Consider the following 17314-nt stretch of genomic DNA (forward strand, 5'->3'; position numbering starts at 1 on the left):
GAGCAGGATCTCGGAGGAGAGAGCCTGGGCAGGCAGTGCTGGGAAGGAACGCAGGAGCGGGGGCCAAGGGGAGTAGAGTTTGTGGAGGATTGGGCCCAGGAAGGGTAGAAGAGTTTTCCTCTGAGTTGGGATGTTGTAGCTCCGGAAGGTGGAGGCTCTAAGTGACCAGGCCAAGTCACAAGAAGCAGAGCACAGCAGGGCCGGAGCAGCTGTCAGCAGAGGGCACCCCAGGAGGAGAGCTTGCCATGTCATGCCCTGCCAGGAGGGGGCGCGCCAGCGGGATGAGTCCACGCATCTGCAGCCAGCCAGAGGTAGACCTTGGAGTGACTGGCTGAAATTAAAATTGGGGAACACTGAAGCTGAACTTCAGGATGAAACTTCCTGACTCTGCAACCCGCTGGGCTGCAGAATCGTCTCCCCAAGGGCAGAGCCAAAAGCACCATCACGTGAGACTTCTCAGTCTAGCCAGGACAAGCCACTACTTCGAGTCGGAAACTGTTGCCGATCTTCTCCATCACCGATTCTGGGACACCTCGACAATCCGCTACATGGTAAATTAGCCTGGTTGCTGTTTTATCTGATAGGTTTTTCCGCCCCCCCGGCTTCCTCAGGGCTCACTTCTGCTCAGTGAGTTGCAGCAGAATCCTGGGACAAGCAGAAGCCATCCATGGGTCTCAGACAATGGCTCAGGGCCCGGCTAGAGACTCACCAAGGACTCATCTGACAGAGAAGACTTCGTCAGTTGCGTTGTTCCAGGCCACGGAAAGACGACCGTGGACCGAAAACACCCCACACTAGTGTCTTTATCTAAGAGATGATGTCGAGGATACATACAGTGCAGACACCACAATGAAAGTGGCTTCTGTCTATCTCTCTGGCCTCCCGCTGCGGCATTTCTATTGATTCATTAAGAAGAATCTTGACGCACTTTACATGTTATGGCAAAGTATCACTTTGCCCACCGCTGAGGAGCAGCCACCTCTGGGGTGGAAGGTGGCAGCTCTTTAGTAGCACAGCACAGGGCAACACCGTACAGCACTTCAGGACACAGCGGAAACGAAGGATCCTGCAATCAGCTGAGCCCACCGGGCGATGCAGAGTGCAGTTACCCAGACTGGAGTTTGAAAGTCACTTGGTATCTTCAATAGGCACAGGGCCTCAGTTTTGAGCCTACCCATTAGTGTCTCCAGAAGTACAGCTACACCCGCTAACAAAACAAAGTCCTTATATATAGCTCTGAAGGCACGGTGCAGTGGGGGTTGGCGTCATTACCTGCATTCTCCAGCTGGGGAAACTGAGGCACAGAGCCGCTGAGTGACTTGCCCTGGGTCACCCAGGGAGTCAGTGCAGAGTTGAGATAGCAGTGGCCTCAGGACACTGATTCCCAGCCCCGTCCTATGCGCCAGGCACTGCCTAGGCCTCTCCCTTGCCAAGCTTGGACACTGTTCAGTGCTGCCACGCTGGGAACAGCACCCCCTGCTGGATCACCGGCACCGCTTGCCATTAGGCACTCTGGCACAGTCCTGTCACTCAGCCTTGGGGTGTGGAGACACAGCCCATAGCAGAGAAGGGGCTTTGTCCTTGCCGTGAGCCTGCCAGCCCCTGCGCGGTGTGCCAGGCAGTGCCACCCCACGCAGGGGTACAAGTGGGTGCCAGTAAAGTTAAGTGCTAGGAGGGACCCCCCCCCCCCATCACCCTTAGCGTCAAGCTCCTTGCTTCCTTATAGGAGAGCGGTGTAATAAAGGGGCGGGGCCTGGGTGGAGAGTGGGCGTGTCTCATTTGAACAAGGTCCTCACCATGCTGAAGTAAGGAGGTGCTTAGTTCCCCATGTTGGCCTCCCTCCTGCTAGCTGGCAGCAGGTCTGGGTGGTAGGGTGATCAGACAGCAAGTATGAAAAATCGGGAGGGTAATAGGTGCCCATATAAGAAAAAGCCCCGAATATTGGGACTGTCCCTATAAAATCGAGACATCTGGTCACCCTACTGGGTGGTGCACAGCAATCTCGTTAACGCAGATTCGGGCCCCTCTGTGCACCCCCGTCTGCTCAGCCCAGTTCATCTTGTCTCTGTGTGCACAGGACCCAGCTCCAGTGCTAGTCAGGATCCAACCCCTTCTGGGCCTCGGCTTGAAAAGGTACCTCGCTGTGTGCACCCGGGAAGGGCTGGGACTCGGGAATTCGGGGGCGGGGAGCATGGCTGGGAAACCAGCTACCTGAGCAAGACTTACTGCTTTTATAGACGCCAAGCCCAGAAGGGACCATTCTGATCATCTAGTCCGACCTCCTGCACAGTCTACCAAGGGACCTGCCCCGAAATAATCCCTAGAAAACCAGCCCGTCTTGATTGAAAACTAGCCATTGAGGGAGAATCCACCACGCCCCTGGGTAAGTCGTTCCAATGGTTAATTACCTCCCGTTGTTACAAATGTAGCCTTATTTCTAGTCTGACTTTGTCTAGTTTCAACTTCCAGCCACTGGATTGTGTCAGACCTTTCTCTGCTAGACTGAAGAGCCCACTGTTAAATATTTGTTCCCCATGTAGGTACTTACAGACTGTGGTCAAGTCACCCCTTCACCTTCTCTTTGTTAAGCTAAATAGACTGAGCTCCTTGAGTCTCTCGCTACAAGGCAGTTTTCTGATCCTTTCATCATTCTCATGGCTCTTCTCTGAACCTTTCCAATCTATCCGCCTTGTTTGAGAATTGTGGGCAGCAGAACTGGACACAGGATTTCAGCAGTGGTCACACTAGTGCCAGATACAGAGGTCAGATAACTTCTGCCCCTACTTGAGATTCCCGTTTATGCATTCCAGGATCGCATTAGCTGTTTTGGACACAGGGTTCATGTTTAGAGCCCTGTGTGGATACAACATTTGTATCCGCATTTGATCCAAGATCCGCAAATATGGTCTGCGGATATCCAGAGATTTGCAGGGCACTACTCATGTTCAACTGATTCTCCACAACAACCCCCAAATCTTTTTCAGCATCTCTGCTTCCCAGGATAGAGCCTCCCATCCTCTAAGCATGGCCTGTATTCTTTGCTCCTAGATGTTTACATTTAGCTGTATTAAAACCCATATCGTTTGCTTGCACCCAGTTTACTAAGCGATCCAGATTGCTCTGGGTCACTGACCGGTCCTCTTCATTATTTACCACTCCCCCAATTGTTGTGTCCTCTGCAAACTTTCCCAGAGATGATTTTTTAATTTCTTCCAGGTCACTGACACAAATGTTAAATAGTGCAGGGCTAAGAACCGATCCCTGTGGGACCCCACTAGAAACAGCCCCGTTCGATGGGGGCCGGTATGGCCTTCAGTTCCCTTTGGATTTCACGTGGGCTCTGAGCCTTCGGCTAAGGGGCTGCGGAGGAGGCTGGGGAAGAGCTCTGCCCCATGGGCGGCAGTGCCTGTACTACCCTAGAGCGATGGGTACGGGTGGAGATAGACAGGCAGAGGGGTGCAGCTAGCTAGATACGGAGGCAGCCAGGACAGATCGATGGGTGATCCCGCCTTGCCTGGCCTTTCACATGTGTGATGGTAACTATCAATAATTAATATCAGCCTCAGACAGCCGGGGCCTTACTCCCAGGCAATTGCCGGAGGCTCTTGGGAGAAGGGAGGGGTCTGAAGGCTCAGACACTCCCTCTATTCTGGCGGCTGGTCTGGGAACGGGGGACCCAGGTAGTTCCATTGCCTGGGGCCCCCCAATCATGGAGTTGTCCCAGGGCTGGCCCGGGGGGGGGGCAAGTGGGGCAATTTGCCCCGGGCCCCGTAGGGACCCCACGAGCCCTGGCCCAGCAGCGGTCCGGGTCTTCGGTGGCATTTCGGCAGCGGGGGGCCCTTCAGTCGCTCCATGTCTTCGGCAGCACTGAAGGGCCCCCCCGCCGTCGAAATGCCGCCGAAGGCCCGGACCATCGCCGGGTGAGTACAAATGCCGCAGCTCCCCCGCTTTGCCCCAGGCCCCCTGAATCCTCTGGGCGGCCCTGGCCCCCGAGCTGCCCAGCAGCGATCCTGGCTGGGGCACTAGGATGAAGGCCTGGCTAGGGGCCGGCAGGCCAGGCAGGGGATGGAGTTGCACACCCTGCTGCACAGTGTGGGTCCGCAATGGGCCGCACCAGACAGCCCCTGCCTGCGTGACTGGGGCTCTCGCATGGTTCGACCTCAGGACTAGCACAGCAACATTCCACTTGTTTAAACTCCCAGAAGCGATGGTATTGGGTACTTCCCGGGGCACTGCTGAGCAGCAACCCTACAATAACAAACCAGGGTATGCAGCCCAGTGCTCCCAAACAACCCTACAATAACAAACCAATGAGCACACCTCAGTCCAGGAGCAACCCCACAATAACAAAACAGTGTACACAAAAGCACATCCTATTATTTTTGTCACCTCATCTCCCCAATGCCACTTCCCAACCTGTTTGTTTGTTTCATCCACCTCTTGCATCTTGTTTTTGTGAGTGTGCTGGGGCTCCATTCACGACACTAGCGCCTCCTGCTGGTCGTCGTAGGGATCGGCTGTTACAGACATGCAACCACTTCTGGGGTGGACCACAGCCAGTATTTAACAGCACATGGCAACACCACTCAACAGTTTGGGACAGGAAGTAAAGAAAGATTCCAGATCCATTTGAAACCTTAGGGGACCACTTGGGTGGGGGGGAGGTTTGAGGAAGCAGAATGGAACGACTCCATGCTGGAATTTGCCCTGGATTAAATATAAATGGAGGGCCTGCTCACTTGGTGTCCAGGGCATTACAGTCAGGACCGACTCAGAGGGGAGAAAGCCTCCGGGAGGAGACGGTACATCTGCAGCCCCTCTAGCGTACACTAGAGCGTGCTCTGCTGCATAGGGGACTGAAGCTCTCCTTTAGTGCTGCTTGCGGTTAGCAGGCGTTTCCTGTGTTTTCTTCCCACTCTGGAACTAAACTTTCTCCTTCTCCCTAGTGATCTTTGCAACGCACAGGCACTTTCTGTCCAGGAGCATTAGCGAGAGCTGAGCAGCGCAGTGCTCTGTTCAGATCAGACAGGGCCGATTTTAAAGCGGGGTCAGAGGAGGTCAGTGAGTTGGGCAGGTGCCCTATTGCATTATCCTCTCCGGCAGGAACAAGCTGAGTTTCAGTCAAAACCTTGTCATGCTCTGCAGCTCCCCCTCCCCGCATTGGTGGTTGTTATATAAAATAAGCTTCAGGTGCAAAGTGTACAGCACCCTCTGGGAAGTGACTAACCATCGGGCTGGCAGGACAGGAGCTCTGTGGGAGGGATTGCACCGGAAGAGAAACAGCAAGGGAAAAACAGGTAAATTAGACCCTACGCTGAACAAGCTCTGCCAGGTGCAGGTAAATTGCAACTAAAGGGAAGGGCTAGGGAGTTCTGCTATTGGAAAAGTACTGCTCTGGCAGGCAGACAAGGGATAATAATGTTGTAACAAACTGACTCTGTGCGTGTGCGTCACTGCTCTATAATGAATAGAGTCAGAGTGGCTCAGATGGGTGTCATAAGCCCTATACTGCTCTAATTGAAAGGAGAGTCTCCTTTAGCTTAAGTAGCCTGGGCTTTATTGCAGCAGTAGAGTCTGAGTTATAATCCTACTCTCACTGTGACACTCTAAGTCAGGAGCGGGCAAACCTTTTGGCCCGAGGGCCACAGCTGGGTGGGGAAATTGCATGCAGGGCCATGAATGTAGGGCTGGGGCAGGGAGTTGGGGTGCGGGAGGGAGTGTGGGGTGTGGGAGGGGGCTCAGGGAAGGTGGTTGGGGTGCAGGAGGGAGTGTGGAGTGCATGAAGGGGCTCAGGGCAGGGGTGCAAGGAGGAGGCTCAGGGCAGAGGTGCGGGGAGGAGTGCGGGAGGGATGTGGCAGGGGGTTGGGGTGCAGGAGGGGTGAGGCAGGCAGCAGGAGGTTGGGGTGCAGGAAGGGTGCAGGGTGCAGCAGGGGGTTGGGGTACAGGAGGGGTGCGGTGGGGCTCAGGGCAGGGAGTTGGGGTTCAGGAGGGGTGAGGCAGGCAGCAGGAGGTTGGGGTGTAGGGTGCAGCAGGGGGTTGGGGTGCAGGGTGCAGCAGGGGGTTGGGGTGCAGGAGGGGTGAGGCAGGCAGCAGGGAGTTGGGGTGCAGGAGGGGTGAGGCAGGCAGCAGGAGGTTGGGGTGCAGGAGGGGTGAGGCAGGCAGCAGGGGGTTGGGCTGCAGGAGGGGTGTAGGGTGCAGCAGGGGGTTGGGGTGCAGCAGGGGTGAGGCAGGCAGCAGGAGGTTGGGGTGCAGGAAGGGTGCAGGGTGCAGCAGGGGGTTGGGGTGCAGGAGGGGTGAGGCAGGCAGCAGGGGTTGGGGTGCAGGAGGGGTGCAGGGTGCAGCAGGGGGTTGGGGTGCAGGAAGGGTGCAGGGCGCAGCAGGGGGTTGGGGTGCAGGAGGGGTGCGGCGGGGCTCAGGGCAGGGGGTTGGGGTGTGGGGTGCAGGAGGGGTTCGGGGTGCAGGCTCTGGCCTGGCACCGCTTACCTGGAGCAGCGCCGGGGTGGCAGCAGCGGGCACCAGGGCCGGGGCAGGTTCCCTGCCTGCCTGCCCTGGCCCCGTGCCGCTCCCGGAAGCAGCCGGCACCACGTCCCTGTGGCCCCCGGGGGAGGAGGGGGACAAAGGGCTCCGCGCTCTGCCCTCGCCTGCAGGCACCTCCCCTGAAGCTCCCATTGGCCGCGGTTCCCTGTTCCCAGCCAATGGGAGCTGCGAGGGGAGGTGCCTGCGGGCGAGGGCAGCGTGTGGAGCCCTCTGTCCCCCTCCTCCCCCGGGGGCCGCAGGGACGTGGTGCCGGCTGCTTCCGGGGGCAGTGTAAGGCCTGTGGGGCCACAGGGGTGGCAATCCTGCAGGCCGGATCCCAAGCCCTGAGGGCCGGATCTGGCCCGCAGGCCGTAGTTTGCTCACCCCTGCTCTCGGTGGTTGTGGTGTCCAGCAAAGTGACAAAACCCAGTGTTATTGGTTATTCCTTATATAGCAGGGGTCCCCAACCCCCGGGCCGCGGACCGGTCCCGGTCCATGGCCTGTTAGGAACCGGGCCGCGAACCGAGCGCACAGCAGGACATGAGCGGCTAGGACATGAGCGGTGAGTGAGCTAGCAAAGCTTCATCTGTGTTTAGAGCCGCTCCCCGTCGCTCGCATTACTGCCTGAGCTCCGCCTTCTGTCAGATGTTAGATTCTCATAGGAGCGCGAACCCTACTGTAAACTGCGCATGCGATGGAGGGAGTTTTGCGCTCCTTATGAGAATCTAATGCCTGATGATCTGAGGTGGAGCTGAGGCCATGATGCTAGCGCTGGGGAGCGGCTGCAAAAACAGATTACATTAGCAGGGGTTTCACTGCACAGAGACCATAATAAATCAATCGCTTGCAGACTAATATCAGAACCCTATCAGTGAGTGGCAAGTGACAATTAAGCTGCATCTGGTGGCAGGCTTTATAGTGGCAAGTGAGTTGATGTACTTCAATTGTACAGCTGCATCTGGCGGCAGGCTTTAAGTCAGAATCCGACACTTATATTAGTCCACACGTGGCCCACCCATTATTTTATTTACCACTTCCGTCCGTGCCTCTTTCCCGCACGGTTTTGGTAAGCCCACAAGCTAACCCTGGCCAAAATGAGTAAAAAACAAACGTCGCTGCAAAGCTTCTTTGAAAAGGGGGAAAGACCCAATGATGAGACAGCAGAAGACTCTAAGACGGCCAACAAAAAGAAAGCTGCATTTAAAAGAAAATACCAAGAGTCCTACTTAAATTACGGGTTCATTGCAACAGGTGACTCACATTCTCCACGCCCGCTTTGTATAATATGTGGCGACCGGCTATCCAACAAAGCCATGAAACCTTCAAAACTGCTTCGCCACATGGAGACCAAGCACCCTGCATTAAAAGACAAGCCTTTGGAGTTTTTCAAAAGAAAAAAACGAAGAAGAGAAGCAATTACTGAAGGCCACCACTTCATCAAATGTGTCTGCACTGAAAGCATCATTCTTAGTGGCTAACCGCATTGCTAAAGCTAAGAAGCCCTTTACTATTGGTGAAGAGTTGATCCTGCCTGCTGCTAAGGACATTTGTCGTGAACTTTTAGGAGAGGCTGTAGTTCAAAAGGTGGCACGTGTTCCTCTTTCGGCTAGCACCATAACTAGACGAATTGATGAAATGGCAGAGGATATTGAGGCACAATCGTTAGAGAGGGTGAATGAGTCACCGTGGTACGCAATCCAGGTTGACGAGTCTACCGATGTTGACAACAAGGCAAAAATGCTTTTTTTTATGTGATATATTTTTCAGGAGGATGTGCATGAGGATATGTTATGTGCTCTTTTGTTGCCAACCAACACCACAGCTGCAGAACTATTCAAGTCTTTGAATGATTACATGTCAGGAAAGCTGAATTGGTCATTTTGTGTCTCTATATGCACGGATGGAGCAGCTGCCATGACTGGATGGCTTTCTGGTTTCACTACTCGGGTCAAGGAGGTCGCTTCTGAATGTGAGTCTACGCACTGTGTCATCCATAGAGAAATGCTAGCTAGCCGAAAAATGTCATCTGAACTTAACAAAGTTTTGCAGGATGTGATTAAAATTATCAACCACATTAAAGTACATGCCCTTAACTCACGTCTGTTCGCGCAGCTCTGTGAGGAGATGGACGCAGAGCACACACGTCTTCTCTTGTACACAGAAGTGAGATGGCTTTCTAAAGGTAGATCACTGGCCAGAGTTTTTGAGTTACGAGAGCCGCTCCAGAGATTTCTTTTAGAAAAACAGTCACCACGGGCAGCACATTTCAGTGACACAGAATGGGTCATAAAACTTGCTTACTTGTGTGACATATTCAACCTGCTCAACGAACTCAATCTGTCACTTCAGGGGAGAACGACAACTGTGTTCAAGTCGGCTGATAAAGTGGCTGCATTCAAAGCCAAACTAGAATTATGGGGGACAACGAGTGAACATTGGGATTTTTGACATGTTTCAAACATTAGCAGAGATTTTGAAAGAGACTGAGCCAGGGCCTTCTTTTTCCCAGCTGGTGCATGATCACCTATCTCGGCTTTCAAAAGAGTTTGAGCATTACTTCCCAACCACAAAAGACCCCTGAACTGGGAAGGAATGGATCCGCGACCCATTTGTGAATAAGCCAGGTGAATCGACTTTATCCGTGCTAGAAGAGGATCGACTGCTTGAGATCACAAATGACGGTGGCCTTAAAAGTATGTTTGAGATGACTTCAAATCTCCATACGTTCTGGATTAAAGTCAAGGCGGAATATCCTGAGATTTCCACAAAAGCACTGAAAAGCTTACTTCCATTTTCAACATCCTATCTTTGTGAAGCAGGGTTTTCTGCAGTGACAGCAACCAAAACGAGATTACGGAGTAGACTGGACATAAGCAACACACTTCGGGTGTCACTGTCTCCCATCACCCCCAGACGGGACCGTCTAGTTGCAGGAAAACAAGCTCAGGGCTCCCACTAATGCTGCATTATGGTCAGTTGTATAATTATTTCATTATATATTACAATAATAATAGAAATAAAAGTACAAAAATAAATGTAATGCGCTTGAATCGTCCCAAAACCATCCCACAGGTCCGCGGAAATTTTTTTTTCTACGAAACCGGTCCCTGGTGCCAAAAAGGTTGGGGACCGCTGTTATATAGCACCAGTGCTGTGCAAGGAGCTTTACAAATAGGGCAAGATGGATTCCCTGCCTTGAGACGACAAACACGCGTGGTTGCCTGGGAAGCGGGTGGCTGTGCATTGTACGGGACCGGCTAACCTACCTACACCCAATTCCCCACGACGGGATGGGGTGTGTGTGTGTGTTCGCTGAGCCTCAGTGCTCTCTGCTGGGTGCAAGCGGAACTGTGTGCACATGTGGGTGGACATGTGCATGTCGGCACGGGGTGTGTGTGTGTGTGTGCACATGAGTGTGTGCACGTGTACTCCGCTGCCCTCTGCTGGCTGAGCTCCGTCCTGTTCATGTGTGTGCAAGGGGGGCAGGAATAGCTCAGTGGTTTGAGCATTGGCCTGCTAAACCCACCATTGTGAGTTCAATCCTTGAGGGGCCATTTAGGGCAAAAATCTGTCTGGGGATTGGTCCTGCTTTGAGCAGGGGGTTGGACTAGATACCTCCTGAGGTCCCTTCCAACCCTGATAGTCTATGTGTCCCATTACCCTCTATAATGTCCAAATGGATCATATTTCTCAGAAGCCCTAGTGCTGCTACAGCCCAAGGAGACTCCCTAGTTCTAGCAGACAAAGCCTTTGCTTTTGGAGCACAAGGAACTGGGTGCTAACCCTGACTGTGCCTGGGATGTCCTAGGTGGCCACGGGTCAATCTCAGGATGTCAGTGGGATGGGAATTCCCAAATCAAAGGCCCTGGCAGAGAAGTCCCTTTGCTCCTGAGTTGCACTGGGATGCCGGCAGGTCTTGGCTAGCATCCCAAGTGGGAGGTAGCGCAGTACCTTCTGCTAAAAAGCCATAGGAATTAGAGACACGTCCTACGACATCTCTTCTGTTCCCTTCCGGGGCAGGGCTGCACCTCACCACAACAGCGGTGGCTGAAGTCAGCACGTACCACAGCAGCGTGGGACGCGAGAGACCCCAGTTATCTCCTCTCCTAGCTCTTGGGATTATTGCAATGTCTCCGACCCTGCCATGTGAGATCTGCACCATGCTGGGTGTGCGAATGCTCACTTGAAAAGCCCACTACCATTCACACGCACACAGAGCTCAGGACGCTCCTGGAGGTCTGGTTCCTTAACAGTACTGATTGGTCACTTTGATTTGTTGTTTTCCCTCTAGATTTATCCTGCACGCCGGCCCCTCCTGCTATGGCAAAATAAAGATGCAACGAGAACCCTGCTGGGACAGTGCCCGCTCACCGAGCACCTGCTGTGATAGATGCCCCACTCCCCAAATACTCCCCCAGGCCCTAGATCCCACTGTTTTCCGGAGAACCCCACCCCTTACAGTGCTCCAGGCTTTGCAGTGGATCCAGCTCACTGACAAATCCAGCCTCTGGCAGAACAAGGCAGGAAGTCCTTAGAGGGAGGTGCTCAAAGGGGAGGTCGGGCCCCTAGCTAATTACTGAGACTTTATGCCTTGCTCCTCTCCGGCCGCTCCCCTTGGAGGGTCTCTCAGCCCTCCTCTAACATTCATGCCCCCCGCCCCCGCAGTGTGGTGGGTGTGAGCATCCCGTTTGCACAGCGGGAGAAACCGAGTCACAGCGATGAAGTGACTCGCAGCAGTGCTGGGGATTAGGAGTTCCTGGTGCTCAGACTTGTGGTCAGCGCGAGACCCCAGCACTCAACACCTTAGCCAAGGCAGCTCAGCCACTCCCCCCGCTAGGCCGCAGCCCCGGGCGAATGGGCTATAGAAGCATTGGGGCTTTGGCATTCCTCCTGGGGGGGCAGCCAGAGGCCGTTCAGATGGCTGTGTGGGGGGGTTAAGGGGGTTACGCCCCCTCAGGTGTCAGAGACATTTCTTTCTTGACCGCTCCCCCTTTGTGCACACATCTGTATGCAAGCAGGTGAGCGTACCTAGCGAGCGGACGAACGCTCACGTGCCAGGCTCTAGCCGGGTCCCTGGCCCAAGCCTTGGCCTGCTCTGGGTAAAGCCCCCGGGATGGGAATGGCTCGGAGCAGAGCCTGGGAAGGCTTGACGCAGGCAGGAGCCTGGGCGCAGGAGGGAGGCGCGATCAAACAGCGGCGAGCACAGGAGCGTTTCCAAGAGGAAGATAAACAAGGACAGGCCTGACATTTTGCCCGTCGCACGTAGCTCATTAAGCACATTTCATGCTCCCTTACCTTTCCTCAATGGCATTTCCTTGGGTTCGCCCGTGCTCTCGGCTCCGGCTCGCGTTTCCTGGAGGGAAATGCACCGAGTGCCACAGTTCAGACAGGGGAGTTCATGTGGTTCATCGGGACGAACGCTTGCCCGTTCCCCGAACCACGGCTGCCTCGGGGACATGTCTAGAACACAGCCAGATACCACCGGCTGGGCTGCGCACTCTGCCGCCCCGGTACTCAGACAATGGGGCAGGCCGAGCGGAGAGACGGGCAGGGGGACTGATCGGCCCAGACTGACCGACAGACAGGTGGCTGGATTGATGGGCACAGCGTGACAGCCAGGCTGACCTGAAGTTGAGACTCCCTTTCCCTTTGCACCCTCCCACCGCCCTGCTCCCGGGCGCACCCACAAAGCTTCCTGCTGGTTTCTGCCCTCAGCTGCAGCTGGGGCTTTTCACCTCTAGCCGCAGGGCGCTCCTGCCTCCTCCGTGCGATGTGGGCTGGTGGCAGGTGCCCGCTATTGTCAAGGCTTGGGGCGCCTTCGGGCAGCCCCCCTGGCTCTGCGAAAGCCCCTAACTCTGCCCATGGCTTCAGCGGCATGACAGGGAAGGGGAGGGCTGCTTCTGAGGAGGGATGATGCTCCGGGCGGGTTTCCTTGTGGCTCAGAGGGGCATTTGGCCGTGCTCTGCCAGCTGCCCTGGGCGAGCCTGGGGCAGTTAACTCCATCACTGCAGGCACTTCTGCTCCCATCCCCCACCCTCTGCCTGGGCTTCTCGCTGCCCCCTCTGGCTTTGCACGATCTGTCGTGCTGGGGACAGACTCCCACCTACTTATGCACCAGGCTCCTCTGCTTCCATCTCCCGCAAAGAGGTGGAATCCACTGCTCCCCACACACATGGCAGTTGCCGCTTGGAATTGACGCCCGGATTGAAGCCGGGACCCCTGGATTGACAAGTACTCCAGCGTTCAACAGCGGCAGCGGACTCATAAACCCGCAATGCATGGACTGGCCAGCAGAGGGGGACAAAATGCTATGCTGTGTCAGTGTGCGTTACCCGCCAGGCTCCTTTTCCTAAGTGGCCCTGGCTGCCAGCCAGCGCTGGCCACTGGCCGGCCTGAGTAGCCCCTGGCCGCCAGCTGCCCCCAGGTGATAGTTGGGGAGATGTGCTGAAGCAGGGCTGGTGGGGCCCAGTTGATGTGTGTGTGAGGGGGGAGAGGGTGTTGGCTGGCTTGGCATGCAGATTGCAGGACATGATATGTGCGCCTGCTTAAATTACTATTAACTCCTACCAACAACTTCTCCTTCCGGTTCAGAGAACTAGGCCCTTCCATGGCAAAAGCTGATGTTAACGCAGAATTAAGCTTGCTTGATGGCAGGTGGCCCCTTGCCCAATGCTGAGGTGAGCAAAACTCAACTGGCTGAAAACCAGCAAATGCACAGTTCAGGCTGCCCAGGCGCACCCCTTCAGTCGGAGCGAGGCACCCAAACACCTTCGGAATTGAAATCCAGGGGAGTTAGGCACCTAAGCACCTTCGAGGATCTGGGCCTAAGAATCTCCAAGCACCTTTGAAACATTTCCTGCGAGGGATTAATCCTCACAACACCCCGGAGAAGGAGAGAAGCCTCATTATGTCCAGCAGACAGTGGCCCAGAGTGGGGGAGTCACTCCCCTATAGTAACAGTGGCAAGCTCAGAAGAGACCCCAGGAATCCTAAAATACGGAGTCCTACATGGAGACTAGGAGTTACTGAAGCACTGATCACTCCTTTAAGCCATGTCTGTCTCCTTAGCCCAGCATCCAGAAATATGGAGCTCTGCGTATCCTTCGCTAGCAAAGATATTGCCATTAAATATGATTTTAAGCTAACATAAATGGGCTCATCGGGTGTTTTTTCCTGGCGGTGGGCCAAATTCATGCCTGCTGTAACTGCACAGAAATCAGAGGAAATGCCCCAGAGCTGAGTGGGGCCCAGGGAGCATCCTTAAACCTAAGGGGATGAGTTTAGGGACATGTCCCAGAAAAATGGACCTTGGCAGGCCTAGAAGGTGCCTCACTCCCCATCTATCCCAAAGCCCTGTCCAGAGGTGTCGGTATCATCCGCTCAGTTTCACAGCCAGGGTAGTGACGTGTCCACAGTCCCACTGCCACTCAGTGGCGGAGACAGAAGCAGAACCCAGGAGTCCTGAGACCCAGTCGTGTGCCCCATCCACTGGGGCAGTAGGAGCAAGTCATATAAGGTTTATTCAGGGGCTGTTGCAATCACTCTCTTGACCACCAGGTGGCACACTCTGCTCACAGCGCTGTTAATGATGAGCAAGGATCCTAGTTTTCAGAGATAACCCCCCCAAAAATTCTCTGATAAAAAAAAATTAAAATCCATGTTTTTATGCAGTTCAAATGAAGCGCGGAATGTTAGCTTCCCTGGCCACAATACACATAAGTATCAATTGCACACAATGTTTTATTGATATATTTACAATTTGTAAGTAAGTTTGACGTTTACCAATCGTTATACTAAAATACAATTAATAGAATTGCCGTTTGTATTTCTTACTTATACCAAATACTTCTATGCCCGTATTCTGGACAGCAGGACCCTGTTTATCTGAGCCTCCATTATCCAGCTCTTCGTATTAACCGAACCACCAGCCACCTGGGGCTGACAGTGGCTGGGCTCAGGTGCTCGGCTCCGGGTGACTGGGGCTCCAGTGGTCAGACCTGGCTGCCCGGGGCTAACCACCCACGTCTGGGCCCTCCATCTTAAAACAAGGGCTAGAAAGCTCTTTGCCAATTCCCGATTATCCCAATTTTTGGTGATCTGACCTGGCCCTGGTCCCAAACAGAGCCGATCAACGGTTTTCCACTGTATGTTTTTATTTGTTCACAAAATGTAAAAACAAAAGATTCTCTGTGAAAACACAAATTCCGCATTTTTCTGTGTCAAACAGATTTCTGGGCTCCCTGATAATGAGCCGACTTCCAAAGCCCATTCTCACTGTTTCCTAAATGCTTCATTTGGGCAAAGCTCCTATTGAAATGCATGGACCAAAAAGACTGATATTCCCAGGGGTGTTAACAGGAGTGTTGTATGTAAAACATTGCAGGTAACTGTCCTGCTCCACTCGGCACTGGGGAGGCCTCAGCTGGAGTACAGTGTCCAGTTCTGTGGGCCACTCTTTACGAAACGTGTGGCCAAATTGGAGAGAGTCCAGAGAAGAGCAACCAAAATGAGACAAGATTTAGAAAACCTCACCTGGGAGGAAAGGTTAAAAAAAACTGGATGTGTCGTCTTGAGAAAAGAAGACGGGGGGTGGGGGGGGCGGACTAGATAAAAGTCTTCAAAGTCTTGAGAGCCGTTATAAAGAGGTCGTTGATCAATTGCTCTCCATGTCCACGGAAGGTAGGACAAGAAGTCATGGGTGTGATCTGCAGCAAGGGAGATGTCGGTTAGATAGCAGGAAAAGCTTTGTAACTCTAGGGGTAGATTAGCTCTGGAACAAGCATCCAAAGGAGGTCGTGGAATCCCCATCACAAAGTTTTTAAGGTTGGACAAACACCTGTCAGTGATGGTCCAGGTTTACTTGCTCCTGCCTCAGCGCAGGGGGGTGGACTAGGTTTCTCCTGGAGGTCCCTTCCAGCCTGACATTTCTGGTCCTGTGATGTCAGTGCCTTCACCACCACAACATTCATCTTCTCTGGGAATGGCTGCTGGCCCCGGGGAGTCAGAATGGGAGGAGGGGCCTCTGAAAGCAGCAGCTGGAATTGAGGGTTGGGTGAGATGGCTGGAATTGGGCTGTTGGCGTTGGGATGGGAGTGCCAGGTGGGAGATGGGTGGTTGGATGGGGAGGCCGGTTGGCGGCTGTATGGTGGACAGTGGCATTGGCACTGGGAGCTGGGCAATTGGAGCCTGAGGGGAGGTTTGAAGGAAGTGTGGTGGTGGCGGCAGGAACCCCCCGAGGAGCGGAGAGCCAGGCAGGGCTTGAGCAGGGCAGGGGCTGGGACAGGACAGTGCCAGCGACCCAGGGAAGGAGGAGCCCAGCGAGCGAAGAGCAGCCAGAGATGGCACCAGAAGGGGGGGTACTGCCCAGACTGCCGGGAAACCCAACCCCTGGCCCAGTCCCAGGGCTGCACCAGACACAGAGCCAGTGCCCTGGCCTGCAACGGGGAGCTCCCAAGGGTGGGGAACAAGCCTGGGTGCTCCCCAGGAAACCAGCCTGACAAGGGTCCCCAGCCCCACATCACTGACAAGGCAGGGGTTGTAGGATCATGCTGTGTACGGCCTGCCCCAGTTTGGGGGTTAGAGTGTGAGGGGGCTCTGCCTTGGGAGGTATCGGGGTGTTGGGGGGCCCTGCCCAGGGGTATCGGGGTGGGGGGCTGCACCCTGCCTGAGGTATCGGGGTGTTGAGGGGCTGGGCCCTGTCCGGGTAGGTATCTGGGTGTTGGGGGTGCCTGCCCAGGGGTATCAGGGTGGGGGGCTGTGCCCTGCCCGGGGGTATTGGGATGTTGGGGAACCCGGCTGTGGGGGATTGGGGTGGGGCTGGACCCAGGGGATCGGGGATGAGGGGGAGCCCGGCAACAGGGGGGATTGGGGGTAGGCCCTGCCCGGAGTATCAGGGTGTTGGGGGCCCTGCTGTGGGGGTATCTGGGGGTGGGGGAGCCCAGCTGTGGGGAGGTATCAGGGTGTTGGGGAGCCCAGCTGTGGGGGTATCAGGGTGGGGGCTGGGTCCTGGCTAGGGGTATCGGGGCTGGGAGGAGCCTGGCCGTGGGGATCGGGCGGGGAGCCTGGCCAAGGGGGTATCAGGGGTGGGGAGGAGCCCGGCCGTGGGGATCTGGGGTGAGGTCCCTGCCGGGGTATCAGGGTGGGGAGCCCGGCCGTGGGGGATCGGGGGGTGGGGGAGCCAAGCCATGGGGATGTGGCAGGGTGTTGGGGAGCCCGGCTGTGGGGGGTATCAGGGTGGGGGTCCCCGCCCGGGGTATAAGGGTGGGGAGCTGGTCCCTGGCCAGGGGTATCGGGGGCTGGGAGGAGCCCAGCCGTGGGGGGATAGGGGCAGGGGAGCCTGGCCAAGGGGGTATCAGGGGTGGGGAGGAGCCCGGCCGCGGGGATCTGGGGTGAGGGTCCCTGCCGAGGGTATCGGGGGAACCCGGCCGGGGATCGGGGCTGGGAGGCCCTGCACGGGGATATCGGGGGTGGGGAGCCCGGCCCTGGTGGGTATCAAGGTGGGGGTCCCTGTCCGGTTGTATCGGGGTGTTGGGAGCCCGGCCAAGGGGGATCGGGAGGGGGCCCGGCCGTGGGGATCTGGGGAAGCCCGGCCAAGGGGGGATCGGGGAGGGGGGGCCCGGCCGTGTGGGGATTCGGGGGGGGGCGGCCGTGGGGGGGATCTGGGGTGAGCCGGGCCAAGCGGGGCGGGGCGGGGGCCGGGCCGGTCTCTCTCCTGCGCTGTCTCCCCCGGGCCTGCGGGGGCCGCTGGGGGCCGGGCCGGGCCGCGCCATCGCGGGGTGGGCCGCGCCGCCCCATCCCC

General features: G+C 55.8%; 1 protein-coding gene across 1 annotated transcript; it reads right to left on the bottom strand.

Moving 5' to 3' along the window:
• Positions 1-14337: 14337 nt before the first annotated feature.
• LOC120406966 lies at positions 14338-16267 on the bottom strand. Its single transcript, XM_039542196.1, has 2 exons — positions 15353-16267; positions 14338-15221 (listed from the first exon to the last, which is right to left on the bottom strand). Exons 1-2 carry the CDS (start codon positions 16032-16034, stop codon positions 14935-14937), a joined length of 969 nt encoding a protein of 322 aa, XP_039398130.1. The 5' UTR covers positions 16035-16267; the 3' UTR covers positions 14338-14934.
• Between the last annotated feature and the right edge of the window lie 1047 nt (positions 16268-17314).

The sequence above is a fragment of the Mauremys reevesii genome, linkage group 5 (genome assembly GCF_016161935.1).
Source record: "Mauremys reevesii isolate NIE-2019 linkage group 5, ASM1616193v1, whole genome shotgun sequence".
Classification (NCBI taxonomy): domain Eukaryota; kingdom Metazoa; phylum Chordata; order Testudines; family Geoemydidae; genus Mauremys; species Mauremys reevesii.